This window comes from Pempheris klunzingeri, chromosome 21 (assembly GCF_042242105.1).
Source record: "Pempheris klunzingeri isolate RE-2024b chromosome 21, fPemKlu1.hap1, whole genome shotgun sequence".
Lineage (NCBI taxonomy): Eukaryota > Metazoa > Chordata > Actinopteri > Acropomatiformes > Pempheridae > Pempheris > Pempheris klunzingeri.
The window spans coordinates 17,111,892-17,139,057 of NC_092032.1; the positions used below are offsets into that span (position 1 = coordinate 17,111,892).

The 27,166-nt window shown below is 40.6% G+C and overlaps 1 protein-coding gene across 1 annotated transcript; it reads right to left on the bottom strand.

Moving 5' to 3' along the window:
• tmtopsb (teleost multiple tissue opsin b) lies at positions 1 to 27,166 on the bottom strand. The gene is made up of 4 exons (XM_070853082.1): positions 26,779 to 27,166; positions 19,286 to 19,614; positions 7,003 to 7,236; positions 1 to 297 (listed from the first exon to the last, which is right to left on the bottom strand). The coding sequence occupies exons 1-4, from the start codon at positions 27,164 to 27,166 to the stop codon at positions 1 to 3; spliced, it is 1,248 nt and encodes a 415-aa protein (XP_070709183.1).

Here is a 27,166-nt window from a genome sequence, read left to right on the forward strand (position 1 = left end):
TTATTCCCTGTAGTGAGCCACCAGAATCAGCTTGGGTTTGGGGCTGTTGGCAGCAGGGGTATGGAAAGCAACAGAGTCTGGATTTGATGGAGAAGGAGCTACGTGGCTGGCTCGCTGCGAGGACCCGTGGATGGAGTTTGGCGAGGCCATGGCTGAGGAGGGGGCGGGAGCCGACACGTGGTGCTCTCTCTCCTGGCGAGCGGTGCGGACCGTCTTGGTCGGCCGTGAAAATGTCTTTAAGGTGGAGCCGTGCTCAGGAGTGGAGCAGTTCAGGAACGCCCTGAAGCACCTGTAAAACTACACAAAGATGCACACAGGATTACTGACAATATTAAGCGTGCACTAATAATACTAGCAGCAGTCATGATTATGGGATTTATTGTAAGGCAAGGCAGCTTTGATCATGTAGCCCATTTCAAACACAGACACAGTTCAAAGTGCTTAACATAGGCAAAGAAAATATTACAGCAACAGTCTGTTTTTTATTGCTTATTGTTTAATAAGCAATAAAAAACTGAATAAATCAATTCAGAGAATTCAATTGAGACGGAAAAGAACGAGTTTTAAATCAAATAAAAAAATTCAAATGAAATAAAATACATACAATTATGTACAAAAGAGAAAAGAAAAAGACCAGAAATAGTTCCAGTGGGATTATTATGAGACTTAAATCAAATAAAATTGGATTTCTTTTAAAAAAAAACAGACCATAAACACATCTTAAGAATGCAGTAAGTTGTAAATCTCCTCAAATGCAACAAAATAAAGATGCAATAAAGATTATATCAAAAAAAACATTCATGTTGACCCTGTAAATTAGATCAGTTTATTGGGGTAGTATCCTGCAAAAAATAATGACACTGCTGTACATGATACAGCATCAAAAGTAGGACATCTAATGGTCGTATTCACATAGTTATAGTGTCTGTAAATGTAGTAAAAAGCAACAGAAAAAAAACCATGATAACAGAATCAGTGCTGGGAGCAGAAGGCCTGGAAAGTACTAGTAGTTACTGAAGACCTTGTAATCAAATAGTGGCATATGAAACAGTATGAAAACTAATAGACTGAATGGTTTGGATGGTTTATGGTTCTGTAGGAATAGTAACGACAATTACAAGTAGGAGATATTAGGGAATAGAAGAAAGTAGTGGTAGTACAGGACTTCTGACATTAAAGAATAGTAGTAGCAGGAGTAGTGGCAGTAGACAAAACGTTGTTGTGGTAATCATAGTGGTACTAGTGGTAACTGTAAAAACAGACCTTGTGGTAGCACTGACAGTAAAGTACAGTACAGTATACGTTGTAGTGTTAATAGAAAGAGTGGTAAAAGTAGAAACTTGCATTAGTAATGAGACAAAGGAGTGGTTGTAGTAGTCAGTAATTATAGATGTACAGTAGTAATATCAGCAGTAGTAGCACTGGTGTTAGTGATCTACTAGTTCATTCTTATACAAATATAATATGTACAGTCACACACAGATAAATAGAAAGAAAGATCTAAAAAGGATCTAAAAATGAGATCATTTCTCCTCCTTCTTCTTCCCTCCATGTTGGGAGTCCAGCAGGCAGCGTGCCCCCCTGGATAAACGTAGTGTACTTAGTATACTCTCTGGTTCCACACGTATACTTAAAGTCTACTACATTTCCCCAGGGCGCCGCAGATCAAACAGGCGTGCTGCACAAAACAGTTGGTGGTGCTTTTTTAAATGAGATACTTAAGCAGTTGGCTGACAATTCATCATATTTGAGCCAATTAATATTTTGTTACCCCGAGGAAATGATGCAGCTTTGAAAATTAGCACTCCATTTTAAATCTTCTAGTGTCTCAAATCCCAGTGTAGTAATCTACCGCAGAGCTGTGCTCGGTTCAAAAGCAGTATCTCAGGGGAAACAAAAAGGGTGGATGTGTGAAGTGGGAAGTGTGAAGGAGAAAGAGATGTTTGAGGTGAAAAAAAAACAGAAGAGGACAAGCTGGCGTCATGAGGGATTATGGTGAAAGATTGGCATCTCAAAACTGAGGAGTGACCAAATCCTCACCTGCCACTTCAAATCTGTCTTTGTGTCGTCAAGGCAAACAGACATGTGATAGTACTGTACACTGTTTAATCCGACAGGAAACACAGGAAATTGCAAAGGAAAATGTTTTTGGCTCGGCTGAGGAGGTAAAGGTTTGTGTTGGGGAGGAGAGGATGTGATAAACGCTTACAGGTGTTTAGAGCACACATTCCTGCTGCCTTTACTGTAGATGAAGCTTTCATGCCATGTTTTCACTCACTGTTACATCATTTCACCAGAAAGCCCCAAATACTTGGGAATACTGGGGTTACATACACCCTTGATACCTTTTCCAGTCAGAAAAAGCTCTCTGGTTGCATGTCAGCACCTCCTCCACCGCCATAGTGTCTGATTTAAAAACACCACAAGGTATCAGAACAAGCATTCAAGCAGGGGACAAACACCCACTAATAAAACATTAAAATACTAAAAATAAAGAGAAAATGAAAAGGTTGCATTCATTAAAGATGAAAAACATCCAAATTAATATAACATTTCTCTTACAGGTATCTTAAAATACTGGCTGTACAATCCTGGGTGTGATTATGTAACTATGTCAGTGGTGGAAGAAGCATTCAGAGCTTTTCCTTTTGTATGAACAGTATTATTATACATGTAGTAGAAGTATATGGGATTACTCAAGTTAAGCATCTTAAATAAAGTACTTAGTTACTTTCCACCACTGGATTTTGTCAAGTCTTATGCTGCTGTTAACACTGATTCACATTAACATTTTCCTCAAATTTCAAAAATGTGTTTGAAATCATTTCAGTTCCAAGGCGAATGTTTTCTTTTTCTTACGTCCAGTTACGTCTCTCACACAGTTTCCTAACCAGACGCTGTCTGTGGTGCTCAGAAGACTTTCTCTCCGTCTCACCCTTCTGTCAGATTCATTATAGATATTTTAATACTCTTTAAACTATATACATTCTCAGTTGTGTACCCTATATACTCCATAGAGTAGAACAGATCATAGAGATACACTGCTGTACAACTCACCTACTACTCATAACCAATATTCAGGTTTTACATGTCACTAACCTCTCTGGCTTCATGGGCTCAAGGCTCAGATCACCTGTTACCTGTTCACAGGCCTCAGGGGGAACAAAGGGGGGGGCATTGCAGATCCTGCAGGTTTTAACTAAATATAAATATTAACAAATATAACTTATATATTATGTGGCTGCTGGGAAGACTGAGCTGACAGACACTCCATCGGACATTATTTAGGGGGTTGTTGTTTTAACAAATTGTGTGATAAAAAACTTTCATTTTAAGACAGACTTGTCAGAGGTGAGTCACGTACAGTACAAGCTTCAGGCTGATGGGATTAAACCCTGTGGACCACAAACATAACAAAAGATGAAGTGAAAATAAAATAGTCATCCCAGCTGTAAAGGTGTAATCCTCATGACGACAGCTCGGGTCCGCGGCTGGAATCTGTGCAGCGCTTTAAGTCTTCAACTCGCCTCAACACACTGCTGCCATAGTTATGGGCTGGGAGGAACTGAAGACTGAAAGCGCCACACAGCGCGTCCTCCCGCAGGTTTATCTGTGGCCCTGAAAGTGCAGTTAGTAGCTTAATCACACACACGCACACTCACACACACACTGGGTGGAAAAATTCAGTCAAGCGCACCCAGACAGAGTCAATCATCAAAGAAAGTTGAACGTCATCCGAGCTCAAAGTGACAGGCGGTCCAACAGCAAGAAGCCTGAGAGACAGGACTGAGGGAGGAGCAGATAAAAAGAGACGGAGGCAGATAAAAGTGTGTGTGCGTGTGTGTGTGTGTGTGTGTGTGTGACAGAAGCAGGAAAGGTCACACTGATAGTGACAGCACATGCTAATCAAAATCAAAGTTACCTTTCAGAGATGAAAGGGAACTTTCTTCCTTCTGCCCTCGTCCTGCCGTCACCTTTCTCATGAAAGATGAGAATCTCTCTCTCTTTTTCTGCCCTCTGTCAGCTTCGCTCTGTTTGTTCATTCACTCACACTTTTACCGCCATTTTCTGTTCTTCATTTCTTCTTTCCTAATTTCTCCTTTCTAACATTTCCTGCTTCATGCTTCCTGACTCTCTGTCTTTCTTTCTTTCTCCTTAGTAATAAATATATATCTACATAATATACTTAATAAGATCACATTTCTCAGCCCTCTTAACTGAGTTGTGAACAGGCAGAAGTCGCTGGTTTTTTCTCCTTTCTGTCGTCCTATTTTGAATTTTTCATTTAATGTTACTCAACTTATGTAAACAGTGCTAACATAATGTAACTAAGTACATTTACATTTTACTTGAGTATTAGTATAGTAATATTAACCCACAAATCTTATAATAATAATAATATGAAAACACTGACAGGAAGCATTTTACCACACAATAATGTTTTGTGGGGCTTTTACTTGTAGTGGAGTTTTCATAGTGTAATATAAAGTAAAGGATCTGAATATTTCCATCACTGATATTAACAAAAAGGCTGAACTGTGCAGGTAGAAAATAGAGCTACTTTCTCTTTCTCTTCTCGTAGAAGAATAAAAGTTGGTGAAAATGTCCAAAGCAGTGTGGAGTCACGCATGAGCCGTCCTCACTGTGATGCTCATATTCATTTACAGTCATTAGACTAATCTACTAATGACTGTGGTAAGGATTTATTGATTGTGAAATGCTGCACAAAGCACCTTGAAGTTTGTTTTAATGCCAATTAGGAAGGCCAGTAGCATCAACCAGATTAGTTCCTCTGTATATTTCATTAGTTGTCTATCTTCCTGTGTCCTTGAATGTCAGCGATGTATAACACAACCTTACAGTGTTTTGCTTTGGCTTTGACACCATGACAATAACATCGCACCTCTGTCTTGTGTGTGTGTGTGTGTGGTTGCATTGTGCATTTACAGCTGTGTGTTTGTGTGTGTGTGTGTGTGTGTTTGAGTGTGTTCTGTCTTAACGTGTAAATGAGGACAGCTGTGTGTGTGTGTGTGTTCTGTCTTAAGGTGTAAATGAGGAGCAGGCAGATGGAGAGTAGAGATATGCTCGCACCCACGCTGACCTCCTCTGGGTGTGAATCTCATGTAACTCACTGGTGTCTGGATTCGTTGCTTAAATAAAGACGAGCAGATAATTAGACGCAACCTGTTGTTAAACACAGAACAGCTGATCTGCAGCAGTTTGGTCTAGTTTGATTTAGGATATCGACCCCCATCTCCACCACATTTTGCATTTACAAGCACCACAGCATGTAAATGTTTAATGAACGGCCTGTAATGTAGTTGTAAGCAGATATGAGGGTTTATCATTAACATACAGTATGTGCCAACTTCTCATATTATTACAACTGTTTTACTACATTGTCATATAGTATCTGATTTCACACCAACCTCAACTTCTGAGGAGTTACAGTTGTTGATAATTACATTAATAAATACTTGAATGTGTATTAACACATACTTACAAACACATTAGATGGTTCTGCTTACAAATGCTAAATAGAGGAATTAAAGTAAAACACCTTGAGGAAGATGGAAAACATGACGATGAAACAATAGGACACAGTGGTCCCTCGTTTATTGAGGGGGTTACATTCTAAAAATAACCCGCAATAGGCGAAATCGGCGAAGTAGTCAGCTTTATTTTTTACAATTATTATATATATTTTAAGGCTGTAAAACCCCTCACCATACAGTTTAGACACTTTTCTCAGACAGGCATTAACATTTTCTCACATTTATCTCTTGTTTGACTGCTAGCGATTGAACATTTATGTAAATTTGGCAAGCCAAACGCATCCTGTACTGTACAGAGACACTTTTTGATTCTATTATTAAATGCTTTCGGGTTGACTTTTAAACAAATGTAATGTAGCTGTTCTTTTTCATTATACAGTTTCTTTCTTTAAAGAAATCCTTTGGGCAAGGGCAGAGAGCACATTAACTAAACATGTTCAACTTTCATGTTGTGCTGCTAACTTGCCTCTTGTACTCTCCATCCTTTTTGTTTTCAGCTCTTTTCATTCTTGACTTTTGCAGTACTTGTCTAGTCTCTTCTCTTGCTAAGCTTATTTACAGTTATGCACCAAAATGTGAAGGCACACTCCCTGTATGTGAAAACCTACTCAGCAATAAACCTGATTCTGATCCTGATCTGCTGCTCGTAGTGATCATTTACACCAGCAAAGCCGACAATCAACGCCGGCTAAAGATGCCGAGTTTTACGCACTGCTCTTGGCTAAAAACAGAAACACAGCCAGGAGGCGGTGAAAAGGTTAAATAACAGATTCTTGAGACTTGAATCTTAAATACAGGAATTTTGCATAATTTCAAATGGGATCCAAAATGGAGCCGGCTGTTGGAGCCCAACCCCACATATAACATAAAGATAATAGCTGTGCGTTTATAGCTGGTTATTGAGCACATTGAACATGTACACTAGACGATGGGTTCACTATGATAACGTCAAATTCATGCTTTCAAAACAAAAACTACAAAGGTAATTTATGCAGCAGTTTGCATGAAAAAGCAAAGACAGACAAAATGTCAAGTGTGGATTTGATGTGCGATGGTACATGGAGACTCGTGGGAAAGCAGGAGGTGAGTGGCCTTCATAAGAGTGATGTAGCAGCAGCTGTAACATGATCAAGATTATAAAACCTCACATCACACATTTCACTTAGCGTTTAGTCATCATGTTTGTTCATTAAACAAAACAAACTGTATGGTTTTATCTAAAGCCTAAATCTGAACCACTATTATGTGTCCATCTCATGATAAAATAACATTTCAGAGGAAAATCTAACAGACTAAGATGGATTACAGTTACATACACAGAAAACAAGCAGCAGATGCAGGGGCAGATACAGCAGGGAGACCACAGAGGACCAAACAGTCAGTTAGACAAATGAACCGAGCAGAAGAGCGATAACTCGGAGGAAAGCAGTGACAGAGGACACCTCACCTGTCTGTTCATGAATATGTAGATAAAAGGGTTGACCACGGTGGAGAGCTTGGCCAGCAGCGACGGCGTGATGCTCGCCTCTGGGGTCAAAAGGTCCGGGGGGCCAAAGGTCGCGAGCAGGGCTGCCACTCCATAGGGAAGCCAGCAGACCAGGTAGCACACCACCATTGTGATGACCATCACCAGCACCCGCTGCTCCCTGTGGCGGTTCACCACCGAACTCGCACTGCGGACCTGGCAGAGGAAAATAACTTCATCAGTGAATCAAAGCAAACTAAATAAGGAGCAGCTTGTAGAGACTCTTGTACCCAAACAAATGGTGATCCATCTTCATACTGTCTTTTCTTGGTGGATTCATGGATGTATTTATAGACAAACAGCACATGCATTTAATATCCTGCAACTCAACATCTAATCAAACAAGACATCTTTCAGTATCCATGGTGACAGATGTTTCCTTTCTATTGTGCAGAGCGATGAATAACTTCCTCCTGATACAGAGGCCTCCAGCGCTGAGGGAGTTATTAGGGAGGCATCGGCTTGTGAGGAGCCAGGACGTGACTGAGTGGGTTTGCAAGGTGAATTCTGGGTAAATTAAGTCCTCTCAAAAACATCATGAAATCAGTCAGCTTCCTTAACTCCAGCAGAAAACGTTAGCCTCCTGGAAGAATCCAACAGCTACAAGAACATTGCACTTGGAAAAGCGTACGAATAGAAAAAACATCAGTGGCATCAGGTTTCAGAGCTGGGGGGCTGTACTTCCTCTAACTCATCAGTCAGACTCAGGATGGTTCCCCTGAACAAATGAAAGTGACTGACAACGTCCCCACCGCTGTACATGTCCAACAGGTTTCTGCACTGTCGAGACTCTTTTCTTTTCTCATTGTCATCCACAGCATTGTTAGCAAACGTGCCACCGGTCAGACAAAACTTCTGATTTTTAAGATGATTCATAGAGGCTTATCTACACTAGATAGAATCTCTGTAAAGTGTAACTCCTACTGATTCCAGCAGTGTCTGGATCATATCTGTGATCTGACTGATTTATGACTCTGAGAATTAAAGGGTGCAAGTGAAGAGCTTTTCCTAAGTCGCCTATACAACAAATCCCTCCAATAACTGGTAAATCCAAGCTTGCAACAGACTCCTAAGCAAGGGATAAATTGACTGTATCTGCCTCTGTCAGTCCATTATTCAGTAGATTGACAGATAGCTAAATCTCCCACAATAATGTCAGAACTGAATCTATTATTAAATTTTTCATTTCCAGGAGCTGCAAATACTCATGTGGCATTTGCACCCAAACAATCACATCTTCTTCTGCCAACAAACTGTAAATATTGCATTAAGAAACTCTTAAATATTCATAAATAGAATAAAATAATACAATTCTATAATCTCCATTAAACAGATGAGGGTATGGAGGAGGTAGAGTGTCCTCGCTCAGATTCAGTCCTTTGTTTAGGTTAATAATGTGGACTCATGCGTCAAGGACAAACTCCACGTTACAAGAAGAGACATAGGCAGCACCACTGATGCCAGTTCTCCTCTGAGGGAAGTGGCTGCTGGCTGCTCAAGCAGTCACCACATATCATGTGCAATTTTGCTCACACATGACTGCTCATTTTTCATGCAAATTGTGAGATAAAGCTACACATCTGCATGTGCATCAGCCACAGTCTGCAGTGTCTACAGACTGAAATCAAAGCATGTCGCTCACATTGACTCATCTCATCTCACAGTTTCTCATCTTAAAGGTCATGAGGATGCTTTTGATGTTTTAGCGTGTATATATATATATATATACACAGAAACCAAACATTGAGCTCAGCAGAGCGGCTGGCGGCACAAGACAAGGCATAATCATGTGGCGAATGCTAGTCGATCAGAGAATATTTTGTTGTTGATGCAACCAAAGCATTAGCTTTATGTTGTGGTCAGTTTTTAGAGCCCAAAGGTTGATCTGACCAGTATTGCATGTGCTGTGACACTGCCAAACAAGCATAAAAATGATATTATCAGTTTTCTCAGTGAAGGCATTAAAACAACTGCGTTCCTAAACTCACGGTGAGGAGATTTTTCAGAACAGTCTTGATTAATACAACTTCACCAATAACACATTAATGCAACTGACAAAAATGAAAGGTGACAAAAATGTTTGCTGTGATGGATTACTTTTTGAAAAAGGCAGGTTTAGGAGTCTAAACCTGCCTGGAAATCTTCAAAAAATGAGTAATGTACACTTTGGAAACATTCAGATAACATTTCTAAGTGTTTGTAAGGTTTGAATCTGAACTGTTGCATGTTTGTTTAATAATTTATCATAAAACAGACCAGAAGTGATATTATTTGTGGATCACAATGTACGACCCAAAATGTGTCCTGACAGTCTTAAAGTAAAACTCACAGGTGCTAGGGTTACGACAGCTTTTCCACAAGGTTTCAATCTTGAACAGCAGCTTGCCAAACTAAATATTCCTTTCCATGTTACTCCGAGCAAACTCTCAATCCTGGTGACAGGTGCTGTGTCAGCTAGACGTGTTGTCGAGGATGCTGTAAGAATATTTCAGACCTCTGCACCGACAGCCTGGAGTCATTCTTGGTGGCAGAGTACAGGGGATGTGGCAAAAACTATAATATGTTATGACATGTGACAGTGTAAGGTCAATAATGGACCAGACACTGTCACATGATCAAGGACACGTTCAATCATCTGGCTGGTTTGCCAAATGTCAGGGATGCTGCACTTCAGGCTACCAAGAGAAGAAGAGGAATCAGAAAAAAAACAACAATCCATGCAATTAATACTGTTTGTAATGCTGATATGGCTCCAAAAGATAGAAAACATTTGTGGAGAAAGAAATAGTAGGAGTTAGATGAGAAGACTCTCATGTCTGTTTGCTAAATATAAAGCTAGAGACAGCAGGCGATCAGATCAGATTAGATTAGTTTACTGCAAAGGTGTTTTTTTTCCTTTTAGATTAAACAAAAGAGTCACAACATGTTAATTAGTGAGCTTTAGAGGAGCTGGTATGCAGATTTTTAAATCTTTTGAATTTTGCTCAACTTCATGCTGAGCTAATCTGACTACTTGCTGTTTCTAGCTTCATCATTTCCCTACAAATATCTCCTTGTCGTCTGGCAAGACAGCAGACATCTACATCTATATAGATATGAATAGTAAAATCTGTTTACAAAAAACCTTCTATTGAATATATGAAGCAAGCTGTCATTACCACACTTATCCTTTTATTTAAGACATATTATCATGTGTGATTTTTCAGTTCCCTTCAAATGTAGTTTGATCAGTTCCTCCACGTTTCCAATTCCGTCTCTATGTGCAGCCGTCCAAAACGAAACAAATTAGAAAAGCAGTCTATGCATCAGGAGAAAGACCTGCATAGGTGGAAAGTCTGCGGCCTGATTGTCCATCATGCTGAAGGGAAGGACAAAGGAGACAAAATTTGTAAATTTGTGTGCAGAAGTGAGAACTGAAAGTCCACTGTGAATCCTAAGTCTACACCTTAAATTCACCAAACAAAGGGAGGAGACTGAGGCATCCCAGAGCTGCACAGGGGTCCTGAGGCATGGTGGAGATTATAGATATTTATTGTGTCAGAGCTGCTGTTGAGCTGCTTTCGGGGAGCCTAAAACTTTTTGCGGTGAATGAGAAGTTACGGCTCAATATCCACAGGAACTGCAAATCTTGGCAGTAAATGTTCCCCAAACCCTCCTGAGAGAGAGAGAGAGACAGAGAGAGAGGGGGAAAAACTAACTGCCGTTGCTGAAGTGAGCTACAGCCAGGATTGGTGTAAAGCACAAGGACAGACACAGAGAGGAGGGGGGTCCCAGAATGAGGTGGTGTCAGTTGCAAAGGCTTTGTCAGAAAAATATAACTTCTCGGTTATTAGCTGCGTCTAAACCCCTCATCTGAGCAAGCGTACAAACCAGTGATGGGTCCTGACATGACTGCTAAAAAAGCCTGATTGAATTCAGTGTTTGTGAAACCCCTCTTCTGGGTGGCGATGGTCCAATCATAGCTAAACAATCGAAACTACGCACAGCAAGTCCGCAGAGGATGTTGAAACGATGTGTTTGGGGCTGCAGCATGAATGATTCTTGAGAGAGACAGAAGGAGAGAGAGAGTTGTGAAACTGTATCTCAATGCGAACACAGATTTGTGATTGTGTGCACGAATCTCTGATTTGCACATCTGTAAAAGAATCTGCAAATATGTAAATGGCCTTTTACTGTTGAGCTTCAGTTTGTGAAATGTGTAAAAAGACAATTAACACACAGACTTGATGTTTGTTTTCCCAACACATCCAAAACTAGATTAGTATATAACATATACGTATATCAATATATCTATCTCATCTATTTTAAATGGTCAGTAAGTACTGTAGTTCATTTACACTACTATGGAGCAAAATTTGAACGGATCAACTTGTGAGACGGTGTGTGAGGCAGCCTGCATCATTCGGACTCTAGATAACTACCTAACACTGTCTCCTGGCTGTCTAATCAGCCTCCAGTTTTTTCCCTTGATGGACACTGTGCACAATTTTCTAACTTGTCAGACATCAAATTCCTTTACATGTCCACCTACTGGTTAAAGATTCTCTATAAAATCCTGGAGTGATTGCAGCAGCACACGTGATGTCTACATGCTGTGGTCTGGTTTATGCTGCACAAACAAAGACAGCTTTATAAGATTCACATAGCTGAACATAAGACTGCAACACGCACACAAGACGCAGACTAAACTATTGCTATGTATTGTGTACATGACTAAGCAGCGGCTCTGCAGCATCATTAGAGTTCTGGTGAGACATCATCAACTCGCCGCTCTGCAGAGATGCACACTGGACTTACACTTTTACACAGAGGAGCCCTTTGGCCTGAGAGAGAACTGGCTGCTTCCTCTACCGTTAAAGGAGACATATTACACATTCATACTTGTATTTGGGAGTCCTACTAGAATATGTTTTTCTCGTACTGTGCAAAGTGCATACTCCTCTTTTCAGCCTCTTCCCCCTCCTGGAAAAGCTCAGTCTGCTCTGACAGGTCAGCTCCCACAAACCTGAGCAGGTGCTGCTCACCAGCTCCTGCATTTCAGCTCTGAGCCACAATTTAGCAGAGAAGCTAAACACTTTGCTAAGACTTTGTTCAATAGACAATCCTGAGAAAAATGATGCTACACACACATACGCACAGCCATGTTTTGCAGTCATTGTTAGAACATTTCCATCACATTTCCATCCCAAATTAGATAAATCCTCTGGTGTTCACTTCCTCAGATGGTGGGAGGACATGATCATTACTAAAAGATGGAACAGGAGAGAAGGAGAGAGGATGGTCTTTTCACATAGTTTAAGGGTGTCTGGGGACACACACATTTATTTATGTTGAAAAGATTAAAATTAAAGTTGTGCATTTAAAAAGAGCATTTTGTTTCTTTTGTTTCTTTGTTTCTGGCACGGCGTTGCGGATGTGGCACAGTGACCGTGGCAGCTCCCACCATTGGATTCTTTCTCCATCAAATTTGAAACTAAAATAATTCTACACCTTTTGACTATACATGTTGTTTGCCTCATTTCTTGGTCTGTTTTGACTCTGACGGGGACACAATATTGTCAAAACCTTGGCTGTGAATGAATCGTGCTCCAGTCTCTTTTGTCCTCTGTAAGGAAACAAATTAAACCATGTAGACGGAGAAATATGCTGATGGATGCATAACTGCATAGTAATGCGCATTAATGCTGAAACATTTTAAACAAAGAACACCTGTAAGGTTTAATAAGAACAATAAGATGATGATGATCATAAAGTTCACAGTGAGAGTAAAACCTGTTAGCCTGAAGAAACTCGCCTCCCCTCAGGTACTTTCTCTTATACAGTGTCTCAAGTTTCAACATACTGTATACACACACACACACACACACACACACACACACACCAGAGATTTAATCACGCTCTGCAAAACTCTGGGAATGAGTTTATGTGGTTGTGACCTGCAAGTGAGAGAAATGCATGCTGTGTAAGCAGGGGATTGCATTACCCCCAGGTAACCTTACACCTTGGCTGCACAGAGACAACAGTACACACACATAAACCCAAACACACACGTATGCTCACACACACACACACTCGTGCATATATACGGTAGGCCTATGCAGACAGCAGAGCAAAGTTAAGTACACTCCCTGCCTGATGCCAATCTTGGTCACCTTGAAATTTTCTCGTCTTTCTCCACAGAAAGTTGTGGTTAATTAACAATTTGTCTTTGGATCTTCACACAACATTAGATTATAAAATTATCACATCTTAACAAAGCTGTGAAAATAATTAGGATGGTTATCAGTTCATTAACTGAGGTGGTTATGGCTATACCATTGTTGTCCTCAGAATCAGAAAACATCTTAATGAGTTGAATCACTCATCGTTTTGGTAATTTGGATGATAGTCTAATTACCCGGAGTAGATTGCCAGTAGCTATGAGTTCTGTGCTGCACACAGCTCTGAGCAAGCTGAAGCACTTGCAAATGCAGGATTAATACGTACGACAAAGATAATTATCAGTCTGTCCTCAGGCTCTCTGACAAGTCTGCAAAAGTCAGGCTTTATCAGCAACAAAATCACAAACAGCTCCCCTCCATGTCATTAGTATGTGACATCAAAACTGTTTTCATTTGTTTATTTTGGTTTAGTCAGCAGTTAGCAGGTCAACTGACCTATACAAGTTACAGTGACAATACAAGTTACAGAGTTTATACCTAAAGAAATTGATATGGCTATTATATTATATTATATTATATTATATTATATTATATTATATTATATTATATTATATTATATTATATTATATTATATTATATTATAATCCAGATACCATGCAGCACAAAGTCCTGCTAGAGGCCAGAGAGATTTATACAACCTGCCAACACAAAAGGTCTTTCAATAATGGCTCCTAAATTATATATGAAGCATTAATAAAATATTTAAAGACACTTAATAAAGTTATCACCTACAACTTCTAACCCCCTTATTAGGGTCCTTTCAGAGAAATCAGAATAAAACCAAATACAGTTTTAAAAGAAAACATTTACCTTTGTGTTGAAAGTATTCAACTCTGCAGTTAAAACAGATGGGAAAAAATAACTGATGAACAAAATAATCACAGTTGTAACTCTTCCACGGGCCTCCTCTCTCTCAGTCGTCACTTCTCTCTGTTTATTGCTCTATCTCCACTCCTTCACGCCTACGAAGATCCGTCAACTTAGCTGCCACCTGTCCTAATCTGACACTAACAGGAAGCAGGATGCTGAGAGACTTCGCACTACATCTGGCTCTGTTTTCCTCAACTTAATTAATTCAGAAGGCATCACTGGCTGAATAAGTCTAAAATGAGTCTGCTGTTCCTCCTCCCTCTGTTTTATGTAGATTTGAATTGATCTGCCATCCTGAAAACTGCACCAAATGAGAACATCACTCTAAAGGTCAAATTCAGGCTGTGATGGAGAAGAACATCCCATCCTGAGTGAGTGAAAACTGCCTAAACGATTATTGATGGGAAATCATCTTGTGTATAAGGACTTAAACTAAACCTAAGAGCAAATCCTCTTCTACACCACAGGAAGCTGTCGTTCCTGTTTGTGAGAAAACCCAAACCACCACTGGTTGGTGTATTTTCTTTGATTGTCAAATGAATGTCCTTCAGGCTCTTTTCATCACAGCTGTTTCCCGTCAGGTGATTTGACTCTTTTCCACCGACTCACACAAAATCTTAAAAATAGTGCAAGGAAAAAGTTTACTCTGTGAATTCATATCAGTAATTAGGGGCCCTGGGGTCTAATAGGAAATGATTCACCAGAGAACTGAAAAGGATTTGTAAAGGAAGACCAAGAGTGTGTGAGGCTGAACTCTTTCTTAGTACTTCTATGGTGCTTAGACACTCCAGGCCTCCAAGCGAAATGCTTGGCATGCTCACACTGACAATGCTAACATGCTCATGTTCAGCAGATATAATGTTTACCATCTTCACCATCTTATTTTGGCATGCTAGCATGTTTAAATTATCCAAATTAGCAGAAAACACAAAGTACAGCTGAAGCTGATGGGCGTATCGTTAGATCATAAACCAAAATACTGGAGAAACCGAAATTTTGAGCTGATGAAGGAGTTAAAAGGGAAAAAAACATTAACCACAGTGGATATTCAACCTCAAGGTGGTACTATTCAATTAGTCCTCCAAGAGCCATGAATGTTTGAACCAAATGTTTCACCGCTCTATCTAGTAGATGCTGAGATATTTCACAAGATGAGTGAAAAGTTTAACTTGTGGTGTAAACAACCAGGGGACATCAAAGTCAGGAGGATTCATCCTCTGGGGATCATAAATGTCTGTAGAAAGTTTCATTGCATCCCAGTCAAAAGTTGAGATTTCAGTGTGGACCAACCAAACAATAGACCAACGCTGTCATCCATAGCTGAACAGGATTCAGCGGTAGTAAAGTGTTTGCTGATTCATGCTTTTATCATAAGAATACAAGAAACGCACCATTTAATATTCACACAACCATAACAGGATCATAAATAGGAGGGAAAGGGGTAAAACTAACAACCATCCAAATAGTCTTCTTTTCCACTTCCACATTTTAACCGATTTTACACTTTTTATTCAATTATGTGTTTATAGTTTAAAATAATTGCCCTGTAATTGAGACCCTGCAATAAAAAGTCAAGTAAAATAAAAAATCATTGGGCTTGCAGGCATTTCGGAAAGCCACACAAGCATGGGACATGAACCAGCAAATGGTGTGGCAAATTAAACACCCTGGGCCCACAGACACGAGCGCAGTGTGGTTCATAGCTGCAAACAAACATATTAACCATCCCACACAAAGCTAGGGGAAGGCACATGATGCACAACCAAACACTGGAGCAAGACTAATTCTCAGATACACCCGGTGTGCATGTAGCTGCCAAAAATCAACATAAAAGAAATACTTTATCTCCAGGGCGAAGGCAAAAACAAGCAGCCACGCTTTTATCTGTCAACATGGCGATCAATTGCTTTTTCAAACCCTTTATCACAGGGGTTCCCAACCTTTCTTGTCAGATATACGCCCCCCCCAGCCTTGTCAGATGAACCTATGTACCCCTTCAGGAATACCACCCACCATGATCCAAATGCATTCATTTAAATAGGTGTTCTTTAGAGAAAAAAACCCAAACTTTTATCTATTTCAACGGTCTCAGTCACAAGAAGTGTTCACATTGCTTACAGCGGACTCGGCATGTGGTTACATATTTTTAAAAGCATAATTTCCTGTTTCTTTTTTTTTTCAAGTCAGTTGAGCTGAAATCTTTCTTCGTAACCTGATAACTGCTGAAGTGCCCCATGGGGCACAAGCATTCCTGGTTGGGAATCACTGCTTTACCACATTCTTATTTTTGTCTAAAAATACCACAATCAATTTATACTGTACAAGTCCACTGTGTATAATTTGTGTGTAATTACAGGATATGAACTCCTCCTCAGGTCATTAAAGCCCCCACATTACCAGGAACAATTTGAAGGCACACAGGTGGTGTCATCCGCGGTGCGCTGCATCACCACACAGACGTACGTGTTCACAGACACACACGACTAAATGAAGAGTTTTTGTCCCTTATGATTAGCTGACAGTGGGTGTGAAGGTCTGTAGCCTTGAGGTTTCATCAAGCGTGAAAGTAATGATGACAGTCGTCTGTAATCCTGTCATTAGCACCGGCCTGTAGACTAAACTGCTGTGTTGCTCTCGATTCCCTTCCCTTAACTGCTGCTTTCTAACTCGTCTCTTTGAATGTCTCTCGGCTCCCACCAGAGGGTACCGCTCTTACCTGTTTTTCTCGACTTCGTTTCAACTGCAGTCCCACACGTTCACTTTGTTATTTCAGACACTATAGCTTCACATCGACTTAGCAGCATCCTGCCAACAAAAGCAACACTTCAGGCGGTGGTTATAGAGTTATAGACTTGGTGGCAAAGAGAAAGCTAATTCCCCTTTACTAACACATATATGAACTTTTGTCATAGTATTATTATTTAGATTGATTTGGCCATACAAGCTAATTTTCATCCACAGTCCCTGACAGGCTAAGCAGAAATAAATAAAGTAAAAACAATGCCATGAACGCTGCCCCAGATTATGTTGGTATATCTGATTGTTCATTAGCCACTGTATTATAGATCTGGTGAAAGAGTTGAGAGATGTGATATTCCTTAGCTCAGGTGGTATAGTGTTCCACGTATGTGCTGCTCTGTAGGAAAAGGCAGACTGTCCAAAGGTACTTTTTCTATAACACACACACGGTGAAGTCAATATAAAGGTCAACACGTAAGAAAGAGGTTGTGTTGGTGCTGGGAGCTGCAGCAGCAAACAGTGATATCTGCAGAGTACGTGGACATTAATCAAGCATGCGTTTTGTTTCATGGCAGATTTGGAGGTCAGAGATCATCTTTTTTCATCTTAAGACCAAGAGAAACACTAATGCAAACAATGCACTGGAAACGACCCAAACGTGCGTCATCACTATCTTTAGTACATTATCGCAATACTAGACTAGTGCTCTCATACATCAAGGCTGCTTGGAGAAACCCATCCCAGTGAAGCACAAAGTCCGGCTGGTACAGAACAGGGAGAGCTCACACACCAAAATCTATCAGGATTGTTTTATGCTTCTATTATTTATCAGTTTCTGTCAGCGAGTGAGTTTCCATCCACCTCATTTTCAAATAAAAAGTCCAAAGAGGAAACACAAAAACGTGTTATACGGCTAGCTGAAGTGGGAGAGTTGACGTATCAATAAAAAGAAAACGCAGCAACGTGCAGTGGAAACAGACTTGGCGAGTAAATCCTGACAAACACGTAGCGTTCAGCTTGTGCTTCACTCGTCACTGAGGACACAAAAAGACGTCAGATCTGAGTGGAGTGATGAGGAGACTGTAGCCTTCCTCAAATGAATACACAATATAAACAAAAATGTCATGTTTCCATCAAGCCTGACAAATTGTTTATCACTAATTGAAATGTATTTAACTCCTCCTCTTAAGTGGTCCAATGGCAGCCAACTAGAGAGTTAGCACCGCCAGCTGCTCATCTCAATTCACAGACTCCGGCTGCAAAACAGTAGCAAATGGAAATCTGCATTAAATTGCATTCTTGTCTTTTCCCACTTTCCTCTAAATGTTATTAATATTAGCACTAGATTCAGATGGAAGCTTGTGCAATTAAAGCAAAACCCAAATGTCTGTGTATTTTACTGCCCTGTGCTCAACACAGAAATATCCTCAATGTGCAAATTATCTTTTTTTTTTTGTACTTGTTTGATCTCCAAAAAGGCTGCCATGACTCCTATTTAAAGCTAATTCAGGAATTTCTCACGCAGCTTCAATTTATCTTTCTTTCCTTCTTGTCATCCATATCTTTTGATCTGTCTCTTTATTCTACTTCTCTCACCTGACTCATGAACTGGCTTGTTCAAACTTGTGCTTTTGTCGTAGAGGAGAAGCAGAAAGACAAAGCACACATTATATCTAAGCCACCACATGTACTCGGATAACTAAACTGCATCTTGTAATGTATCAAACTCTTCATCCCTCATCCCTCGTGTTTGCATAATGCTGGTTCCACCATTACAGTCTTAAAAAAAGAACCTAGTTTTCCCACAATGAAGCATTCTTTAGCACAGAACTTACTTTTAGGAATACATGACGCAAGCAGACATTACTTTATACTGGTTCAAAGTTAAAATATCAGGGTACAGTATTTGGCTGTCATCCAGTAACTGGATCATGTCGTAACCTCTCTTGTGTCTACTAGTCTGGTATCAAGGTCACGTTCCAGCAGCCAGCAACAAATTGGTGTTGACAGCATTAACAGACTGCTTTGTTGAGATGTCAAACCTGATTGGAGTTTGTTGAGATCAGCTGATGTGTGGCTTTACCGCTCAGCTTTCAAACTCAAGTCTTTGACACACACAAACTCATATTCTTTCCTCTCTCATCAACTTCACAGCTCCCGATCGAGCGTTCAGTGGATCACTTAAGGTCGCAGGTAAGGGAGCGCACTTTCACTCATAAGTACATTTTTCCTCCTGGTGTATTATATCAAATCTACCTTGAAGTGTATTTGCTGGTTCAATAAACTCATTACAGAGTCAGCATTATGCTTTTTCCCAACGGGAAATTTCCTAAAACAACCTCTCTCACATAACCTTCACATTTGCAGATTCATACCTGTCTGATGGCGTGCAGCAGTTTGCCATAGGAGTAGAGGATGACGCAGAACGGCAGGACCAGGCAGAAGGTGAACAGGCAGACAATGTAGGAGATATTGTTTGGCGTCTGGGTCCTCCAATCCACCGAGCAGGTGGTGCCAGGACCCTCTGGCCCATATCTGCTCCAGCCCAGCAGCGGGGGTACAGTCCAGGCCACAGAGTAGAGCCAGGAGAAGCAGATCCCTCCGAGTACTGGGCGGTAGTTTCTGCCGTCAGCTATAGTGGGCGTCATCATGGTGCAGTAACGCTCATAGGACAGAACGGCGAGGGAAATCAGGGAGACGATACCTGGGGAAGGGAAAGCACAGAACAAGTGGTCAGTAGGTGTGGGACAGAATGTGTTGGCACAAATGTGGTAAGACACATAGAAATGAATGAATCACAACATTGAGTCAGTCTGATCAATATCTGAGCTGGAAGTCAGGGCTACACTTTTCTTTCTGCTTTCGTCGCTGTACATTTATGGAGTGGTACAAATCTTCACAAAAGTTGCAACATTTTCAGCTCAGGCAGGAGTGTTGGCCTCAGTTTGAGCAAATCAAAACTTTTAGCCCACATTTGCTTCTTTTCCTTTACTTTGTTTTCATTGATAATGTATAAATAAAGATCGCAGCACCAAACATACAAGCCAATTGACGTCCATATGTCATATATTTCAGATTATTCTGGTTAAATGTAGTTCGAACGTTGGATTTCTGACTGCCTGCTACTTTTAATAGCACCACTAGGAGTCGCCAAAGTATATAGCAAATAACAAATTAAGATTTTTATTTTTATTTTTAATTTACATAGGATTAAAGGTGGAAACAGTGGTGTGATTTAGAAACCCCCACCTCTATCCTAGTTGTTCATTAAAATATGTGATGCAGCATTTGCAACGTCATGACAGTTAAGATTGTGAGGATCCAGGAGCAGGATAAAGAGATGGTTCCCAGCCCAGGGATCAGGCATAAACATTTGCATAAACATTTGGACTTTCCTGGTGAAAAATGCCTCTAAAAACAATTAAAAGGGAAATAATCTGAGAAGTGGACATCACTGAACTCCTGCCAGCCTGTAACAGGGGGTCACAAGCTGGGAACCAGTGGGCTAAACCTCTAACAATGTGCTCAAGAAATACCCTAGAGTAGCCATTATTTAAAAACAGCGTTCAAACCTGACCAAATGCAACCTTGAGAGGCAGCTGGATCTGTGAGATCACCATCACATTCAAGTCCATCTTGTCAGGCTCCAAGTTTTGTGTTTGTGGCTGAACAGCAGCAGTTCGGACCAATCAGCGCTAAGCTTCAGGCGGGGTTCAGGTGTGACAAGAGCAAGAAACAAATGTTTGTTCCAAAACAACCACGATGCTGCTAAAGCATCAGTCATATCTGGACTGGAAATGACTTCTGCACTGAAAGAAGAGCAAAGAACGACACTGAAGGCTTTTCTCGATGGAAGAGATGTTTTCACTCTTCTCTCGACTGGTTTCAGCAAGAATTTCACTACGTCATTTGGTTCGTTGATCTGATTGGTTGAAGTTAGCCTGTGTTAGATGTGATAGACAGATGGTTCCACCTTTTTTTGAGTGTGCCTGCCCCTTTACAAACAGCATTGTATGTTTTCTAAACTTATATATGGTGACTGCCAATGCATTTAAGAGTTAAGTGTTATGTGGCGGCCATTCTCGGGCCATTCTTTCTCTGTTGAGAGTTGCAGTACTGATCAGACAGGTGGATGATTTAGGGATCGGGTAGCAACAGGCAGCACTAGTTTGCGAAAAGTATCAAAACTCAGTTCAATACGTTACAAAAGAAACAGTTCAGTGAAATGAATCATTGCTACACTGATGAAAAATCAAAATCAGTGTCAAAATTACAAACTGATCGTATAATCATGAATAAACGGCCTCTCCAGCCTAATTTAGTGGATTTTTTTTTTTTAAACGTGAATGATCTGCTTCCTCAGCAACAGGGTAGCTTCTCCTAACACCGACTGATTTTCCATTCATTCCCTGTAATGATTGCACAGTCTCTACTCTGAGCCTGGTGGGGATTCGGGGAACGTATCAGTCCCCGACGTTGGCTTTGATTCAAACATGGCCCACTTTGCTTCTCCACCATGCATTTTAATAGGTTTTTCACCTGAGGCCTGATTCCTCCTCACCCAACTCCAGAGTGGTGCGGAATAGATTTATGGTGAAATGAACGACCCAATGTCCTACAGGCCTGAGTCAGCACAGGCGCTAATCATCTTTCATTATCTCCTGCTTTTGCACTCTTTTCTCCCTCCACCACTTCTCCTTTGTCTCTCGCTCGCTCTGTCTGTCTTGATCTTTATTGCTCTCTTCCTCTTTCTCCCTGAATCCCTCTTTCTCTATTATTTACTACCTCACCTCTGTCTCCCTCTTTGCCTTTCTCTCTTCCTTCTTGTTTCAGGTCCAACTGATGGCAAAGCAAAAAACACTCATGCCAAATCAGACCAGTTCCCCAAGTGATACCAAGAGGCTGCTCACTCAGAACACACAAGACTGCGTTAATGACACTAATGTACAATTGTGTTTTTGCAGTAATCTGATATTCTAATCGTCACGTGTGTAGTTGGAAGGCAGGGGATTACTGAAACCTGATTTCTCCATCTAGATTTGTCCTGGGGAGAGATCGTCTCTCAGGTTTCTAATCGATCTTTTACATGTGTGCATGACTAACGCTTGCAAGAGCAGCAGCACAAACAACAGATTTAAGAGCAGCAACGCTATTTCAGATAGCAGAAAAAAATTATATATTGGTTCATTTACGTAGGCCAGCATTTAAAGGTTAATTTCATTAATGTTTAACTTGCAGATTATTTTCTTGTATTATCTAATAATTGTTTAGTTAATAATAAATATAATAATCATTGAAAATGTCAAACGTCAAAATGTTAATCATAGTTTCCTAAAACCTCATGAAACATTTTTCATTGCTTAATTTCCTGGACTGACTGTCTAAATAATCAGTTTACAATGATGTAAAACAGAGACAAGCAGTTTGACTCACATTGACGTAACAGGAACTCTGGCATGTGTTGTATTTTTGACTGAAAACTGAATATCAAAATAGTTGCACAACATTTTTCTGCTGATCTATTAACCAATTACCCAAAGATCTACAAAGAGTACAGCATACTTGTATTCAAAATAATACAACTTGAAGTGTGACTGAAACTGTGAAAGTGCCCTTAATATGTCTGAATGAGGAGGTTTTCACAGCTGAGCAGTGCTCAGAAAGTAATGTCTTACAGAATAGTCTGACCACTGAATCGCTCCAGATTAAGGTTGTGATAGGTGAGAAATTATTTTACTACATGTAGAGATATGCAGGTGAGCATGTCTCTGATTTCTCATAGTAGCTCGGTTCCGTGTATGCTCAGTCAAGATCAATATTCTCTTTGTAGCTGTTTAAAACATGCAAAAATGCCCAGAAGACTCATAACTAACATCTGTCTTCCTTTCTGATATTACCCAATTTTTAATGCCCTCATATCCTCCACCTGCTGTGCCACGCAGCAGTGTTATAGTGGACAGCTAAAAGACGATAGCAAAGGCAATAAAAACAGAGAAAGTAGGAAGGAGACTTCTCTGTGACCTCGTGAAGAAGATGTTACTTCAGCAATAGTGACCTGATGCGGCCAATGAGCTTCCTAACAGTCCCAGGCTGCACGGTACAGTAGCTCCGATGTTGTCTGGGTAATTGCAGTGGGGCGAACAATGTCTCATTAGGGAATTAACAAATGAATTGGATTCCATCTTGTAGGCAGAAAGTGAAACGAGAGGTCTCAGTTCTGTTCTCACTTAGCTCCTGCCCATCTGAGGAAACCCATTCCTGCTTTATGGGGCCTGTAAGTGACCCAGTATCTATTCAGACGGACTGAACAGAGGAATGTGTATTTTTATTATCACTGTTATTATTATTACTTTGCACACAGGTCGAGTCCGATGCCAAACTCCCCTCACTTTGCAACTTTCACTAAAAGTGTAAAACGTGCCAAAGTGAGCAGAAATCTTCAGATGCTTTCAGCTGGCAGGAGTAACAAAGTCCATCACTCTGTTTTTCTCCTCCCACATTTTCTTGTTTTGGATTCATTGACACTAAACTTGCTCCACTGCATCTTCAGACTGTCCTCCACAAATGATCCAGACAGATTTTGACAGTAGTTCAGATGTACTGGGCTAACTTTCAGAATTGTATCTCACAAACAGATATTTTTACACTATTTTGAATTCTATTCTTATTGCAGTCAGTGGAAATGTACCATCTTTAAACACCAGTTTGTCTCACTCAATTGTTGTCATACTAAATTACAGACTTGTCTATGTTGTCCAGATGAAGCACACAAATTCTCAGACTTTTGTCTTGATAGCTTCACATGTGACCGTGGTGAGGCAGAGTCAAGACTCACCCCTCATGTCTAAGGTTGTGAGTTTGAACCCTGGGTGGTGCAGGGTAAACGTACAGTGCCCAGTGCATTGTGAGACATGTGATTTCAAGGTTTGACGATCAGTTGTGCTGTTGGACCCTCCTGTATTTCTCATTTGTCATTCATCTTCCTCCAGATTCCTTTTCCTCACTGCTGAGCAGCAGCTATGATTAGAAATTATTATTTTATACTGCTTGAAATGTGATACACTAATAAATAATTCTGGCCCAAATCCTCCCCACTGGTTTTCCATCAAACTTTTGGAAGTATAATTGTGAAACAGGTGTTAAACTGCAGTCTGTGTGGTATTTAGGTGTAAACTTTATCTCTGGTGAACCCCACAGAAACGCTGAATAGGTCATTTTAGTTTGTACTTGACTGATGCAGTGCACCTCAGCCCAGCTGGTCTCACTTTTTATCCAGGATGAATTTCTCTTTACATAAAAATCAGATTCAAAACCCACCGAACGGGAGAAATTTACTTTGTGTTGCTAACTGATGTTCTAATATTTGTATCTAATGGACAAACAGAGCAAAAAAAGAACACTAGGAAGCCTCTTGCATGGAAAACATGTGCTCAGCTATTGCACAAATAAGATACTGTAGCTAAATATGCACTCCAAAGAGGCTCTGAAATTCAAGTTAAATCTCCTCCTCGGGCATCATTTTTTTTAAAAACACTGTCTTGTTTGAACTCTGCAGAGTTCAGACCTGCGACTGAATGTGTCAGGATCCAATTTAACTGATCTCTCTGCTCTGAAATGTGACTCACTGCCACTGAAGGTGACTAATCAATTTATCTATTGATCGTTTCAGCTCTAATAGTGACTGCTACTCCCTCCACAATCTGTGCATCTGTACATCTGCACACTGTTGCTTAAAAGGCTTCCATCAGCCAAAGTAGTTTAAGAAATAACTCCACCCTTTAGCTTATCTCTGGACATTTTCAAACTGGGCTGCATTTCTCCTTCTTTCAATCTGATCAATTCCTCCCATACTGTCATCAATCATTCACTACTCATATGAATCCTTAATGCTAGGCACTAAAATAGTTTGAGAGAGCCAATGACAATCTCTAAAGCATCTCACTTTTTTCAACAGTGAGTCTGTGATCCTATCACGTACCCTGTTGATGTTTTTGGACATTGTTTATTCTACTGAACACAAACCACAGAGAAACATTGTGCAAAATTAATAAGTGAGAGTTTTCTGTCATATAAATTGTTCATGTCTCATTACAGAGTGGATGTTGGTTTGTTGAAAGGTGTGCTTGTAGCGGCTGGGTATTGTATTGGAAAGCTGTCTTCACATGACATGGTCAGTAGCTGTATAGTGCAGATATTGTGGGAGTCAGACCATGAATTTGATGAGAAAAATGTAGAAAACAAAGTCTAGGTCGAAAGTGGTCTAAGGAGAACGGACAGCTTACTTCAAGTCCAGCGTTCACAGAGAAAACAACTGGTTTAAGAGCAACAACAACATCTTGCTGCACCCTGCTGCACCATATTGCAAATCCAGACTCCACAGAGAAGAAAACTGATTTAAGATTAAACATCTTACTGCAAGTCAAGACCATAAAGAAAAAGCAATAGACTTAAGAGCAACAACACCTGACTGAAAGTCCAAACTATATCGGTAAAACAAGAGATTTAAGAGCAACAATAACGGCAACAAGACTTATTGAGTCGTACTGCAACTCCAGACTCCAGAGAGAAAACAACAGATTTAAGAACAACACCTTATTGCACCTTACTTCAAGTCCAGACTCCACATAGCAAACAACAGATTCAAGTACTAGTAAGACAGAGAGATAATGAGGGGTTGAGTAAGGGAGGAGACGTCTGTACGTTTCTTAACAGATTGATTATTCACTTTCATTTGCACTTAAAGAGTCCCTTAAGTACAGAAATAAAACGTCTAAATTTAGTGAGAGCACGCCAACACAGCAGGATCATCTCCAATCATCGTGTCTCTCCTCTGGTTTTCTTCGCTCTAATGGCTAGAAAATTAGGATCCTGCTTTCCGAGCAGAGGAGTGACACTAATTAATACCTAACAGTGATTAGAGTGATTGTCCTGAAACTGAAAGGTCATGGGTTTAATCCCAGTTTTGGTGAAGAGCTCTGTCAAAGGACCTGTGTGCACTAATCTGAACACCTGACACAACCTCTGAGGATCACAATAAGAGCCTAACAAGAGCAGATTTATTATGCAATACCATCAGAAATGCTTTTTCCATGTTTTACGCCTTTTTAGTGCTCATCTTGTGCATCTTATCTTCTTCCTCCCGAATTGTAAACTTACCTCTGGGACAAAACCTCAAAACTTACTACACATTAACTATCATATTATTCATGTCCCTGAAGAAAATTGAGTTTGCAAGCTTAGCACAGCTGAACATAATCAGCAGTGAACAGCACATTACCTTCACCACTTAATGGGATTTTAATTGAAATTAACTGCAGACTGAAATTAGTTAACAGGAATTTAATCATGTTAATGTTTGGAGAGGGTTTTATGTTGCCCTTGCTGCAGGCAATGGAAGCATATTTCACCACGCTCTTACAAAGCTGCTACAGCAAGGCAATTAACTAAATACGTTATAGCAGAGCAGATCAAACATAATATTAGGCAGCTAAACCTGAAAACTTCGAATTTTGTCCTTTTTTCATGTACAACTTGCCGGTGAAAGATGAAGAACTGATGAAGTGCTGTGACTTTTGGTGCTTCTGAAATCGTTTTACATCGTTTCGGATAAAGGGTCCAGAGTCTTCAGAGTTTTTGAAGAAAAGGACATTTTGGAGACATAATCTTCACAATTTCTGCAACATTTGGAGTTAATATGTTGAGAAAACAAAGCAGTGTCCGAAATTACACACAGATATGTCTCACTGGCGGCAGAAGTAAATAATTAGATGTACATTTAGTGATTATATTATCTATTAAATAACCTGGATTGATTTGCACATTACATCTCCAGTGACTCATACCAAGGAAAATGAAAACAGCCTCTTACCTAAACAGGCGTTAACGAACCCGTACCAAACGCACCCAGTGCGTCCGATCAGCCACCGCCCCTGGGTGCTGGCCGCGAAGCTGAACGGGGTGCCCAGCACGCTGACCAGCAGGTCGCTCGCAGAGATGCTCACGAGCAGAAGGTTCATGGGCGTGCGCAAAACCCGGTACCTGCTAAAGAGCGCGAGCACGAGGAAGTTAGTGAGGAACCCGAAGGTGCCAATGAAGCCGAGGCACACCGCCACCACCAGGTGCCCCCTCGGACTCAGGGACGGAGGAGGGAGAGAACCGGACACCTCTTCGTACGCGTCCGTCGCCGTCTCCTCCGTGGCCCCGGCTCCTACCCCGGGACAGTGCGCACAGCTCAGGCTCACGTTGCAAACGATCAT